The 15,225-nt window shown below is 43.2% G+C and overlaps 1 protein-coding gene and 1 pseudogene across 1 annotated transcript; one reads left to right on the forward strand and one right to left on the reverse strand.

Annotated features, from left to right (window-relative positions):
* Nucleotides 1-6,106: 6,106 nt before the first annotated feature.
* Nucleotides 6,107-9,290, reverse strand: LOC134036579 (zinc finger protein 239-like). Its single transcript, XM_062481581.1, has 3 exons — nucleotides 8,978-9,290; nucleotides 8,413-8,528; nucleotides 6,107-7,369 (listed from the first exon to the last, which is right to left on the reverse strand). The coding sequence occupies exon 3, from the start codon at nucleotides 7,226-7,228 to the stop codon at nucleotides 6,482-6,484; it is 747 nt and encodes a 248-aa protein (XP_062337565.1). The 5' UTR covers nucleotides 7,229-7,369; nucleotides 8,413-8,528; nucleotides 8,978-9,290; the 3' UTR covers nucleotides 6,107-6,481.
* Nucleotides 9,291-14,006: 4,716 nt separating this feature from the next.
* Nucleotides 14,007-14,076, forward strand: LOC134015954 (U6 spliceosomal RNA; annotated as a pseudogene).
* Nucleotides 14,077-15,225: the final 1,149 nt, after the last annotated feature.

Consider the following 15,225-nt stretch of genomic DNA (forward strand, 5'->3'; position numbering starts at 1 on the left):
CATGTAAAGATTTTTCATTTAGCAAGTAAGCTAAGCAGGGTCAAACTCCATATTGTATCTTTCCCTTCAAACTAAAGAAGTAGTTTAACCCTTGTGCTGCCTTCGGGTCACATGACCCAAAGGTTCATAACGAACCATTGTTGTGTTTACCCAATTTTACCCAATACAAAAACAAATAAAAATAATTTTCTTTTAACCTTTGCAATGTGGGGGGTCTGAGACAGCCCAACGGTTAAAAGAAAATGCTTCACTTTGTTTTTGTATGAGGTAAATTTGTCGCAATGCGACGGTGGGTCACAATGACTGATGGGTCAGAATGACCCGAAGATAACACAAGGGTTAAAGTCTGCAGAAAAGTTTGGGTCAAAAGGGTGATTCAATCTTCTATCTTGATAGTGAATGTAGTCTGATTAAATTAAGATAGTTATGGCTTGAGGGAAAGTTCTTGAAAGGGTTAGAAGGAGACACACAGTCATGTGCTGATCAAACAGTTGTGGCATCTTTTGTTGTATACCGTCCGAGTGGTTTATCACCTGGGAGAAGAAGCTTTGAGACAGTTCATCTGGAGATAATGTTGATTCAACTCTGTGTATTGTTTTAAGGAGTTAACCAATGACTATTGATAAACTGAGTAATATAAATGGTTTTGCAAGGAGACTAGCTATTAGACAACTTTGTAACCGCGATCAAACTTGTCTCCTTGCTGGCAAGCATTAAGCCTTGTGCTGCCTTCGGGTCACATGACCCAAAGGTTCACAAACGAACCAACGTTGTGTTTACCCAATTTTACCCAATACAAAAACAAATAAATAGCATTTTCTTTTAACCTTCGCAATGTGGGGGGTCTGAGACAGCCCGACGGTTAAAAGAAAATTCCTCACTTTGTTTTTGTATGCAATAAAGTTGTCGCAATACGACGGTGGGTCACAATGACTGATGGCTCAGAATGACCTGAAGATAACACAAGGGTTAAACTATATTGTACCTTCCTTGAAGCCAACGACTTTGTGCCCTTTATAAAATGTACCCAACAGGAACATAAACTAGCTAGGTTAGGGTCTTCCTGCCTCCCACAAGCCTGGATATTCCCACACTGTTTGATCTCTTTCCAAAAAATATCTCCCAATGAAAAACAGATCTACTTCTCTGACCTACGTATGTTGTAAGAAGTTTCTCTCTAAATTCTGCTTTGTAAGCCTCAGTTAGACAAAACACTATCCGAATCATATCAGTTTGATACAAAATATTGTGATGACAAATAAGAATGATCTGAAAACAAGAAGACTAGCTAACATTCTGATATTTACAATTTACTATTCATTAATTTAACAAAAGTTGTCTCCAAAGCAACCACTAGTGGATGTGAAGAAGTGTCAGGTGCAGAGCAGAAGAGACTCAGTTGCAGACCAAGCCAGGGTGAAAAGAGGAAGGATTTAATCAGTTCCACAACCACTAGGTACAAAAACAGCAGCCAGGCTCTGAATGCACAGCCTGGCAAGAGTTACAGGGACAACCACAGAATACAAAAATCAGCCAGTCAGAAAAGTAGTTATCGCAGAAACGTGAAGGTAACTGAACTGTACTTTTATTTTCTATTGTTGATTTAAGTTCAAAACAATAAACAGTCGCTCACAACATGAGTCTCATGTCGGCTACGTGGATGTTAGCTTGCTTCGTTAACGGGCTGTGACATATTGTTGGCTAGTTAGCTAATATAGCTATTTTTTTAAGTGTAAGGATGATTTGTTGAATTGTTTTGAATATTCTTTTATTATTGGTTGGATGTTATAATTATTGGATAAATATAGTTCTTGATTGGACGGAGTCCCAGCCAGAGTTTACCAGGTTTCTACCCAGTCTGACAGCTTCCCCTCCATCATTACAGTCCAACATGTGCTGTCATGTTGGACTGTAGATCTGGTGTCACCGCATGTGCTATCATGTTGGACTGTAGATCTGGTGTTACTGCATGTGCTGTCATGTTGGACTGTAGATATGGTGTTACTGCATGTGCTGTCCCAGTAGGTGTAGGCCAGTAGTTCTTCCAGCTGTGGGTCATATAGAAGTTCTCTCAGGTGGTGACTGCTGGGACAGCTTGTCACCAGACATCACTCCTTTGGTTTGTTTTTTAATGTGGATACGCAGGTGACTCTTCAGATGGTCATTTGTTTTACCTGAATAGTCACAGTGTGGGCAGCTGTACTGTACAGCTTCAATCCACTAGAGGAAGAAAAGGTTTTACCACAGAGGTCACAGTTGTAGGGCTTCTTCGATGTGGCTCCTGCGGTGAACTTTGACATTTCTAGCATTGCTAAAGGTTTTACCACAGAGGTCACAGCTGTAGGGCTTCTCTCCAGTATGGATCCTGCTGTGAGCTTTTAAACTGCCAGCCTGACTAAAAGTTTGACCACAGAGGTCACACCTGTAGGGCTTCTCTCCAGTGTGGACCCTGCTGTGAACTCTGAAATTGCTAGCACAGCTAAAGGTTTGACCACAGAGGTCACAGCTGTAGGGCTTCTCTCCAGTGTGAGTTCGCATGTGGCTCTTGAGATTGCCTTGTGTTGTACAGCAATAGCCACACAGGTCACAGCTGTAGGGCTTCTCTCCAGTGTGTTTCCTGCGGTGAACTCTGAAAGTGGTATCAAGGCAAAAAGTTTGACCACAGAGGTCACAGATGTAGGACTTTTCCTTAGTATGAGTCACCATGTGCCGCTTGAGGTTGCTGGATGAGGAAAGGCTCTTCCCACAGGTGTCACACTGATGTGTCTCCATAACTCAGGTCTCTCTTTGTTCTCTGTCTGGTCTCTCTGGGTCCTGTCTGGTGTCTAGTCTCTGAAAGCTTGTTTCTCTCTGGTTGGTCCTCTCTCTGGTTGAATCTCTCTGGAGCCTTAAGATGTCCACTCTGTCTACGAGATCTGAAAGAAACAGTTCCACGTCAACACAAACTCAAATTTACAAATCATATGGAAATATTTTGTATGTCATAATGTCCATTTTGCATATGTAACAGTGTTAACTCAAAAGGTCAAAACAATATTATGACCCTATTTCTCAGTTTTTGCAGGTACCAGCAAGAAGGATATGAAATAATCAGACAAATTATTATAAATAAATAAAAAATAATACCAAAAACAAGCTGTTATATTTACATGTGGGGTTGACTTCCTAAAATGACGAAAATATATTACGGCCTTATTTTGCGTTTGTCAACACGTGTTTCACATTTCAAAAATCATTGCCCACCAGGTACACAGACCCATCTTCGTCGAAGTTGTTCAAATTTAAGGAAGTAGCGCTGTGGTACAATTACAAAACATCCCTAAACGTTAACTTGCAAATACTATTAAACCATATTACGGCGGGCAAGCTAGCTAGCTAGCATACATCAACGTGGTGATCTTAAGTCACAAATTCTGGACACAACGTCAACGATGCCAATAGCAACGTGTACAATGCTAACCTTGATAGCTGTCAGATTTGCAAGTTTGAACTTAAAATACATCAGGTTAAAAAAAAACTGAGGCCCAACACTGTTAACTTTACGTACCTGCTCTGGCATGATAAACAAACAACTGTAGACTGAGCGACAGTAGTACGGGGCACATCCACCGGCTGGTGCATCATGGATTGAGACCGTGCTCACCGCGGTTGGTTCTTGGCCAGCGGGGTATTCCATGAACGTAGATTAAAGTATATCAAATTGTATTTCGATAAACGTCGCTTTGATTACTGTGGTATTTAAAATATGTAATTTACTTGAACAGTCTAGCCTGCTTCGTGGTAGGCTAACTGCTGAGCTGTATTTAGTTGTGTTACAAATAATTTTCAACAGGCGAAACATAACCCCAAAAGACAGTTCCGCCAAGTGTCTTCTCACCCTCGCTGGGCTCTTGTCCTGCCCGTGTTCATAAATGCTGCTGCAGACTTGTTTCTCACAATGTGACGCAGCATGGCTTTACGTATTTACTTTATCTCCAAATAACGAATTAATTTAAATAAACACGTTAAACTTTTTTCAAAAGCAATTGGTTAATTGACATAGACCTAAACTACAGCAGTGCGTGTAGTCATGTTACAGGTTACAGGGACAGACAAACACAGAATCCATAAATGACAGGCAAAATCTGGGTCAAAAATAGATACTGTAGGTGTCTGTACGGAATGTAACTCTAGCAAACACTGGAAAGGCACAGGAAAAATACTGGCACAATCTGGCAGGGTCCCAAGAACAGACAACGATAGTATAGTCAAAGTAAAAGTTCCTTCCCAGTTCTGCATTTCCCATACTCCAAATGTGCAAGTAATACAACATTTTATAATTTGACATACTCGTGCAAAACAGACATCAGTAGGTTAAAAAACAACATATACGATAAAAACAACATATAGGAGTAAAGTGCTGAATAGCAGCATGAATACATTATGTTATTGTGCAAATGAAGCGCATAGTGCAAACATTGAACAAGCAGTCAGTTGGTCCTTAGTGGGTATATGTGGCACAGGACAGGAGCACCTGATAATGTGATTGGTCCTTAGCGGGTGTATGTGGCGCAGGAGCACCTGATCATGTGATTGGTCCTTAGCGGGTGTATGTGGCGCAGGAGCACCTGATCATGTGATTGGTCCTTAGTGGGTGTATATGGCGCAGGAGCACCTGATCATGCGATTTCTTTGTAGTGTGTTAAGTAGTCTGATGGCCTGTGGGAAGAAGCTGTTCCTGAGTCTGGTAATCTTGCACAGCATGCTGCGGTAGTGCTTGCCAGATGGTAGGAGGGTGAACAGTTAGTGTGCTGGGTGGGTGGGGTCTATGGTGATGGCTCTCTTGAGGCAGCGGGACAGGTACATGTCCTGAATGGATGGTTGGGCTGATCTGGTGATCTTCGCTGCTGTCCTCACCACTCTCTGCAGGGCCTTCTGGTCAGCAGCAGAGCAACTGCCGTACCAGACTGAGAGGCTGCTGGTTAGGATGCTCTCAATGGCACCTCTGTAAAAGGTGGGGAGGACAGAGGGTGGGAGGTCAGCTCTCCTTATCCGGCGAAGGAAGTGGAGGCGTTGCTGTGGCCTCTTGACCAGAGAGGTGGTGTTGGTGGACCATGTCAGGTCATCTGTGATATGCACCCCCAGGAACTTGGTGCTTTTCACAGACTCCACAGCACTGCCATTAATAGTAAGTATATACAGAGTCAATTTAGACAGAACACAGGTGAAGCTTGTGATGCTACCATTGAACTGAGGGATGTGGTCAAAGGCTAATCTCAGACTGAGGTTCTGACAAGAAGGGAAGAGAAAGTACAGTAGAAAAAAAAGAACCTGAAGTGCAGAGTTCTAACAGTATTTTGGTGGTTAGAGTAAAGAACCAGTCTGTATTTCTACTTTCAGCTCAGTCCCCGACTGACATGGAGAGGTTGGGCTTGTAGTGGAGTGAGAAACAGATGTGTTAGGGTAAACAGGTCTAGTTAAAGCGTCACTCATGAGCAGAATCGTACAGCCTGCACATCTGAACTTGGTGTAGGTGATTCAGTAACATCATTATTTAAGGGCTACATGTGCTGAATGGCTTTAGTCCAATATGCTGTAGCCTATATAGTGTGACTGAATACACAACATGAATACTACCATTAAACAAGCCTATGATTAAAGAGAGCTGAATCAAATAAGGAATTGTTATAATGTTATGTTGAATCTTTTCCTGTTGATGCACAGCATTTAATTTGTGAGTCTTAATGTGTGTACACATGCTGGCATAGTCGTGTGGCTTGAAAATAGATGCCTGGCAGAATGGGCAATTAAATAAATGTCCCTTTTGGCACAGGGACTAAATGACTGCTGTCTGTGTTTTTCCAAATGGTTATTATGCTATCAAACACAAACATTAATGACACAAGTGTACTACATCAGTCAGGTAGATGAACAGAAAGGACAAATAGGCTAATGTGAAGGTTAATGAACTGCAGAGCTCGAAACAATAAACAGTCGCTCACAGCCAACATGAGTCTCGTGTCAGCTACGTAGATGTTACCTAGCTTTGTTAGTGAGCAATAACATGTTCGCTGGTTAGCTAATTATTAGGATGATGTCAATCGGTGGCCGGAAAGATGAACGACAATTAAAAAGAGTTGACTTGGTTTATTAGAACGAGCTGGAATAATTTAACCAGTCCAAGGCAGAGTGGTCAGATGAGTGAGGCCATGGATTACAAACAGCCTTTATACAATGAAGTAGACAAGTTCAAATATAATTTCCTTACTATATTTCCTCACATGGCACAGCATGCGGTCTGCATGTTTGTATTCTTGAAAGGTTATACCTGACAGCATCGTAACTCATTGAAGCCTTTTCCAGCATAGTTTCTCCTCACTGACTCGTCAGTCTGAACAAGCTAGACCCTGGGAGATCCACAACATGACCTCTTGACCTGAAAAGGAGAGAAGCCTCTCACAGAAATTCTGCATATCAGTCATATAGCTCTTCCAGCTGTGGGTCATACAGACCTTCTCTCAGGTGGTGACTGCTGGGACAGCTTGGCCCCAGACATCACTGCTTTGGTTTGTTTTTTATTGTGGATACGCAGGTGCCTCTTTAGATGGTCATTTGTTTTACTTGAATAGTCACAGTGTGGGCAGCTGTAGGGCTTCTCTACTGTGTGGATTCTGCTGTGCTTCTTCAATTCACTAGAAGTAGAGAAGAATTTATTGCAGCAGTCACAGAAGTAAGGCTTCTCCCCAGTGTGTTTCCTTGTGAGGTGAACTCTGAAAGTGCAAGCTCGGCTGAAGGTTTTACCACAGCACTCACAGCTGTAGGGCTTCTCTCCGGTGTGGATCTTGTGGTGAAGGCTGAGATTACCAGCCTGGCTAAAGGTTTTACCACAGAGGTCACAGCTGTAGGGCTTCTCTCCAGTGTGGATCCTGCTGTGAACTCTGAAACTGGAAGCACGGTTAAAGGATTGACCACAGAGGTCACAGCTGTAGGGCTTCTCTCCAGTGTGGATCCTGCTGTGATCTCTGAAACTGGAAGCACGGCTAAAGGATTGACCACAGAGGTCACAGCTGTAGGGCTTCTCTCCTGTGTGAATACGCAGGTGGCTTGTCAGGTGGCATTTTGTTGTACAACTATAGCTACAGTGGTCACAGCTGTAGGGCTTCTCTCCTGTGTGGATCATCATGTGCTGCTTGAGGCTACTGGATGAGGAAAGGCTCTTCCCACAGGTGTCACACTGATGTGTCTCCATAACTCAGACCTCTCTTTGTTCTCTGTCAGGTCTCTCTGGGTCCTGTCTGGTTTCTAGTCTCTGGAAGCTTGTTTCTCTCTGGTTGGTCCACTCTCTGGTTGAGCCCATCTCTGGTTGAGTCTCTCTGGAGCCTTAAAGATCCTGTAAAGTAAATTCCATGTTTTGCTTTTAAGTACATTATATACGTGTGAAATGAGTTCCTGAAAGCATGTGCAAAGCGCTAAAACTTTGTCACACTGAAATGTGGAGTTAAACCGAAGAACAGTTTCTCTTCCGTTTTCAGATCAGGTTTTAATGGGCGGAGCCAAAAAATGCCCTATCTACGTCATTTCGCCCTATCTATGTCAGATCACTGAATGGCTCCTCCTGCTGTACTGTTATTGCAGCCTACATCAGCTAGCTAGCTAGCTTCAGGATGTCTCCCACCACCCGCAACTGCATCTTCTCTGGATGCAAGAACTCCAGCTGCGCTGCAGCGCCATTTAAGTTCCCTATTGATAATGAAAGGAAAAATAGGTGGATAGATTTTGTGAATAGCTACGCTCATGGAAAGCTTTGGATAAACTCCAACAGCCGCCTCTGCACTGACCATTTCACGGCGGACAGTTTTAACATGGACCAGAGACAGACGGGGTTCACCAACACACGGCTTCTCTTGCAGCGCGGAGCCGTACCGAGCATCGCCCCTCCGGCCGTTCATCCTCCTCCGGTCGCACCTGGACCATCCACCGCCGCCAGCAGTTCATCACTCAGTTCTGTGTGCTTGTTATAATTATACTAGATAACTTTTCCAGAGGTATCTCTGCTATGAGTTAGTGCAAACCACTAAATTGATATTAGGCTACTCTGTGTAGAATGATGGTATTTTGGTGAAATGGTAGCTAATGTGTTAGAAGTAGCCTAGTTGGAGAGCTCACTAACTGCTGTCTCTGGTGTCCATTTTTACTGTTACAGCTCAGGGGAATATTTCATTTATATGCATCTGTATGTTTCACTCATTGAACAAATAAATTCTAATTCTATACGGTTTTGTTTGGCTTGACATAGCGTCCATTATCTGGGTCGGAGGTAGGCACGAGGCAGCGAGGGGCGGAGCTTCAGCTCCTTCAGGCGACACGCCCCCCCAGTCTCAAGCAGAGAAGACTGCTGATTTTTTAACAATTTCAAAGCCTAATTTAACATACTTATAACACATTATTCTGTGGTGTGGCGGACTTAAAACTCGTTTCCAGGTCCACTTTACAGGATCTTTAAGATGTCCTCTCCGCCCATGATCAAGTTGGATTGGCCAATAGGAGATCTGAAAGAAACAGTTCCAAGTTAATACAAACTCAAGCTTTCACATAAAAAGGAAATATTTTGTCTGTCATAATGTCTACTCTGCATATGTAATGTTGATCATTTGGTGAGAAGTGTTACTTAGGTTTATTATTTCTGGAGAAACACGCCATACAATGTGATTACACTATAAGCAATACGTGCAAATTAACAATAACATGACATTGGATTACAACTGCTAAGTTTCAGATCCAATAATGATAATAGTACAAAATAATACAATAAAACGACACGTAGATGACACACACACGTTTTATTAAAGATAAACTGTTATGAAATTCAACAACTTCCTCTGGAATAACTATCAAAACATGTCACATTATCCTCCCTACTGTAGAATACAATGACATGGTGATATCAAAACTAAGCGAAAAGTCACAAATTCTGGACACAACAGCGTAAAATGCTAACCTTGGTAGCTGTCAGATTTGCAACTTTGAATTTAAAATACATCAGAGCCCGATGATGGATTGAGAATTTGGTCACCGCATCTGGAATGTTTAGCCAGGTGGTATTCCATCAACGTAAATGAAGGAAAATCCAGGTTTATTTCGATAAATCTAGCTAATTTCAATGAGGGATCCGTTCCATTGCCGTGTTTTGTTTTCCCAGCGCAGTGACGAGTAACTTGTATCGCCTAGTTTGCTCTGTGGCAAACTAATTGTCGAGCTGTATTTAGCTGTGTTACAAATAACTTTTAACTGGCGGAAACACAACCCCAAAAGTAAGTTCCGTTAAGTGTCTTTTGGCGCTGGCATGTTCGGAAACATGAGTGCAGCCTTTTTTCAGCCAATGTAAACCAGCATGAATTTACGTATTGACGTTTTTTTTGGAAAAGAAGGCAGAAGACTCCTCAGTCTTGTTGACTTCAGGAAATGGTGCGCTGGCGCCAGCGTGTTGCCTTGGTGGAGCTGACGCCATGCTGGCTGCCGAGTAGGGATGGGCGGATCGATCCTAAAGTATCGATATTTTCGATACTGGCATTGTATCAAAAGGATCGATTCTCAATTTGAAATATCGATCCTACCTGGGATTAAACAAGTGATTTTATAATATTTTTATAATAGTTGTAGGCCGTATAGAAATTTACTTAACCCTTGTGTTATCTTCGGGTCATTCTGACCCATCAGTCATTGTGACCCACCGTCGTATTGCGACAAATTTACCTCATACAAAAACAAAGTGAAGCATTTTCTTTTAACTGTCGGGCTGTCTCAGACCCCCCACATTGGAATGGTTAAAAGAAAATTATTTTTATTTGTTTTTGTATTGGGTAAAATTGGGTAAAAACAACAATGGTTCGTTATGAACCTTTGGGTCATGTGACCCGAAGGCAGCACGAGGGTTAAATAAGAAAGTCAATGGGAACTATTTTTTCTTCCGCTGTGTCTGCCGCTCATGATGCCGCTGATGAACTCATGATAAGCACACTCAGTGCAGATTCGAGTGCATTGCTGCGGTCATGACTGAAAGAAAAAGAACCACAATCTGGAGTTATTTCACTCCTGTTAACAACGATGAAGCTTTATGTGACATTTGTCAAACAACAATACGCCATTGTGGCAATACCACAAACATGACAAGCATCTAAAAGTTAAACACCCTAAAGAGCACAAAGAAGTAGTTACAGCTGACGCGAGCAGAGGAGGCAACACAGACAAGTAATGCTATGCGGTTGATTTAATATTAATAACGATGGCTTTCAGAATGCATTATAAAATTACTAAAATAAACATTTCATAGAAGTATCGGTATTGATATCGACGATTCTGGTCTTGAAAGTACTTGGTATCGGATCGAAAAGAAAATGATTGGTATCGCCCATCCCTACTGCCGAGTGAATACTATGGTGCATACATTCAAAGTCGTACGTGGAAGTGGGGTACGGTGTTCATTTTAGGACATCCTCAGATCTCAGACTCATGTGTCAGACTCAAACGAAAAGGCGTCAAGTCTCAGACCAAAAGTCGTCAGACTCAAGCGAAACGGCTTCAGTCTCAGAAAAACCTGTCATTCTCAGACAAAACGCTAGCTCTCAAACCAAACGCTGTCATTCTCAGACAAAACACCCTCAAACTAAACAACATCATTCTCAGACAAAACGCTCTCAAACCAAACGTCGCCATTAGTTTCTTGCATGTACGGTTCGGGAGATATAACGCTTTGTCTTTCTCCAGCGTCAATTGACTTTGAAGGGTTTTAAGGTACTGTAATGAGCGATCGCACTAACTAAGCATCACACAGACCTGGCAACCCTGTGTCGAACACACCTAGTGTGCTTGTTTCTGAAGCTGCGGTCGCTTATTTGTCTGGTGATAGTTGGAAACCCTGATCGAGATGTTTGGCTTCACTTTGTGGAGCTGTTTTGTCGTCCATCTCTATGTCAATGAGTGTGAAACTCAACAAAAAAGAAAGAAAGCATAGAGAAAAGAGAGTCAATGCTTTTTTCACCACAACAGCAAAATATTTGAGAGGTGAGCCAACAGTACGCTAGTAGCTATCATGATGTAGTGGCAACCAGCCAGCCAGGCTCGCACGTGAGCTAGCACTTCTCACGCTTCCTTAACCCTCGTGCTGCCTTCGGGTCACATGACCCAAAGGTTCATAACGAACCATCGTTGTGTTTACCCAATTTTACCCAATACAAAAACAAATTAAAATAATTTTATTTTAACCTTTGCAATGTGGGGGGTCTAAGACAGCCCAACGGTTAAAAGAAAATGCTTCACTTTGTCTTTGTATGCGGTAAATCTGTCGCAATACGACGGTGGGTCACAATGACTGATGGGTCAGAATGACCCGAAGATAACACAAGGGTTAAATAGCTAGTTATCTGACATTGCCCGTGATGTAAACCAACAACAGACAATGGGCTAATATCTCCGTAATTAATAACTTACTGAGTTACCATTCAAGCCCGTTTACTCTGTTGACTATAACGCACTACTTCAAACGCTGACTGCAACAAGTGAATGCACCTGTCAGCCACAGTGATCTCCTAGCTACAGCCAACCCGGGCCCAGGGTCAGAGCATCACCACCCCTCTCAACATCTTTGAATAAAAGTAGATGCTTTTATCCAAAGCGACTTCCAGTAGTATGCATTTTTAGCTACTACATGTTAACTAGAAAGCTAGCTTGCATGACATTATTAGCTAGCGAGCTAGCTAGGTAGGTGGTATTATTTTAAGCTCACTGATTACATTTGTTTGCCACAGAAAATAGATGAAACGATGACCCAAACGATGACACATGACCCAAAGAGAAAAAAATCCAATCATAAATTTGGCATGTACTGTACAATCATGTACTGTATAATTTTGACATGCCTTGTGTGTAGTTACTCAAATGTATGTGAATGTTTACAATTATCCATTGTCAATTAACAAAGAATACAAATATGACACAAAAGTTGACTTTAATTCACTTAATTTAAATATAGACTGGTCCCGAAGAAAGGCCCCCGATATGTCCCAGATTTTTCCCCACCACTTTTGGACCTGTGGTGCCACCTCTGCACGCTGAAATCACTATTCAAACAGCCACAAGGTATGCATCTTTTCTTCTTGTGTCACATAGCTCTGCCAGACAAACAACACTTTTCAAATACTTCTGCATGTCTGCTTGACTAACTACTAGGCCGATTGGTAGAATAAGTTACGTTGACCTTGTGACACAAGTTGCGTGACGTGACTTGCCATATAATAATTTCTTTATTCATTAGCCAATCACAAGCACAATTCTGATGAGGGTATTAGTCTTACATCAAATTGTGAATTGCATGTGTGCACAGTGCTATATTTTCACAGCTCACTGTCAGCAAATATTGTACAGTATAGTATTGGACAACAATCGAGTTGCAAGCCTGTAAAGGTAGAGCTGTTTAGTAAAGCTTTGAATAGGTCTATTGTGTTCTGAGTGTGTGGTTACAGCACAGTGTTGGTGTGGCCTGGGGGGGTGGCCTGGGGGGGTGGGACCCAGTGGTCTGGGGGGTGGGTGGGACCCAGTGGTCTGGGGGGGTGGGACCCAGTGGCCTGGGGGGTGGGTGGGACCCAGTGGTCTGGGGGGGTGGGACCCAGTGGCCTGGGGGGGTGGGACCCAGTGGTCTGGGGGGGTGGGACCCAGTGGCCTGGGGGGGTGGGACCCAGTGGTCTGGGGGGGTGGGACCCAGTGGTCTGGGGGGGTGGGACCCAGTGGTCTGGGGGGTGGGTGGTCTGGGGGGGTGGGACCCAGTGGCCTGGGGGGTGGGTGGGACCCAGTGGTCTGGGGGGGTGGGACCCAGTGGCCTGGGGGGGTGGGACCCAGTGGTCTGGGGGGGTGGGACCCAGTGGTCTGGGGGGGTGGGACCCAGTGGTCTGGGGGGGTGGGACCCAGTGGTCTGGGGGGGTGGGACCCAGTGGCCTGGGGGGGTGGGACCCAGTGGTCTGGGGGGGTGGGACCCAGTGGTCTGGGGGGGTGGGACCCAGTGGTCTGGGGGGTGGGTGGTCTGGGGGGGTGGGACCCAGTGGTCTGGGGGGTGGGTGGTCTGGGGGGTGGGTGGGACCCAGTGGTCTGGGGGGTGGGTGGGACCCAGTGGTCTGGGGGGTGGGTGGTCTTACTCAGTGGGATATCTGTTCATGGGGCCATACATCCCCCTGCAATTTAAATATCAAGCCATTTGTCAAATGGCAATTCAGTGTGGCAGCGAAACAGCGTACCCAGTCTAATGCAGCATCATTTACTTGTCACCACGTTCTTTTTGCATCAAAATTAAAATGGAAATGCACTCTGTCAGTGACTCGTCAGGCGGGTCTTCAGTTAGGACGTCACTTCCTCGTTCAGTGACTTGGATGACATTGAACCGTATGTGCTTCAGCGGCACATATACTAAAACATACAGAGAAGATTAGCATGGCCTAGTGGTGTTCTCATGTAGGTAGCTCCCTCTTTACGCTGTGGAGTGGAGGAGCTGGGGGAGGGGAAGTGACTAGAATGCTGAAGAACAAGCTCAGCTTTCAGCGGGGGAGTGGAGGAAGGGGGGAGGAACAAAGGCCAGCCTGTTCTCTCTATGTTGTGGAGCTGGGGGAGGAGAACTGTTACGTAAGAATACACATACTCAATCCTTTTGTTCCGGAGCACCAATCGTGGTTAGAGAACGCTGTTGAGACCCAGGACAACCAATCCTGTTCTAAGAGAAGACTAAACCAGCGCCATACTTGTCCCCTTGGCCAACTGGTCTATGTTGACGGTAGTGAACTCATAATATTTGACAGTCTTCAACTGCAGTCAATAAAAGAAACAGTTCAAGATTGTCGTCGTTCTGTGCCAAGTCATTTCTTAGTTTCAGATAGTTATCTGGTGTCTGTTGAAAGGCTAATTTGGGAGTGTAGTTGCTGAGACTCCCCTGTGATGTTTTGACCAGGTTTTGGTCTACAGATAGGGCTTCCCCAGGGTGATAGTCTGTGCTTACTTCGGTAGCACATATACTAAAATTGGAACGATACAGAGAAGATTAGCATGGCCCCTGCGCAAAAAATCCTGCTCATTGTTCTCCTTGAAGGTGGGAGGGAATGGGGGCTGAAAAAGGAAAAGAATGTAAACAAGTAGCCATGTGCTCACAGACAGAAAGGGGGTTTTGGTACCTCCTCCTGGCAGACATTGGTACTGCATGGAGGAAGTACAGTCTGGCACACTTTGAGACAACATGCATATAATAAAGATTAAATATAGTGTATGACAAAGATTGTTGTTACTAACTACTTTTTATTCTGGTGAAAACATCACAATGAGTATGTATCTAAAAGTAAAAACATCCATAAAGCAGTTAGTACTGTACATTGTGATTCATTTCATATTTATGCCTTCTCCTTCTCTGCAATAAAGAAGTATTGTATTCCACATAATTCATACCATTTACTCAACAGTGTATTTAGTGCTTTTCCATTTCTGCAATAAAAATATTCTGCAATAAAGATCATTTACTGTACATTGTGATTCATCCAGTTCACAGTCACTGAACAGCATAGTTATTCCTTCTCCTTTTCTGTAATAAAGATATATTGTATTCCACATCATAATTCATACCATTTCTACTGCACATTGTGACTCATCCAATTCACAGTCACTGAACAGCATAGTTATGACTTCTCTGCAATAAAGAAGTATTGTATTCCACATAATTCATACCATTTACTCAACAGTGTATTTAGTGCTTTTCCATTTCTGCAATAAAAATATTCTGCAATAAAGATCATTTACTGCACATTGTGATTCATACAGTTCACAGTCACTGAACAGCATAGTTATTCCTTCTCCTTTTCTGTAATAAAGATATATTGTATTCCACATCATAATTCATACCATTTCTACTGCACATTGTGACTCATCCAATTCACAGTCACTGAACAGCATAGTTATGACTTCTCTGCAATAAAGAAGTATTGTATTCCACATAATTCATACCATTTACTCAACAGTGTATTTAGTGCTTTTCCATTTCTGCAATAAAAATATTCTGCAATAAAGATCATTTACTGCACATTGTGATTCATACAGTTCACAGTCACTGAACAGCATAGTTATTCCTTCTCCTTTTCTGTAATAAAGATATATTGTATTCCACATCATAATTCATACCATTTCTACTGCACATTGTGACTCATCCAATTCACAGTCACTGAA

This window comes from Osmerus eperlanus, chromosome 2 (assembly GCF_963692335.1).
Source record: "Osmerus eperlanus chromosome 2, fOsmEpe2.1, whole genome shotgun sequence".
Lineage (NCBI taxonomy): Eukaryota > Metazoa > Chordata > Actinopteri > Osmeriformes > Osmeridae > Osmerus > Osmerus eperlanus.

Excerpts from the sequence above, each read along its gene's own strand:
- LOC134036579 (XM_062481581.1), bottom strand. The coding sequence starts at position 7,228 with ATGGAGACACATCAGTGTGACACCTGTGGGAAGAGCCTTTCCTCATCC.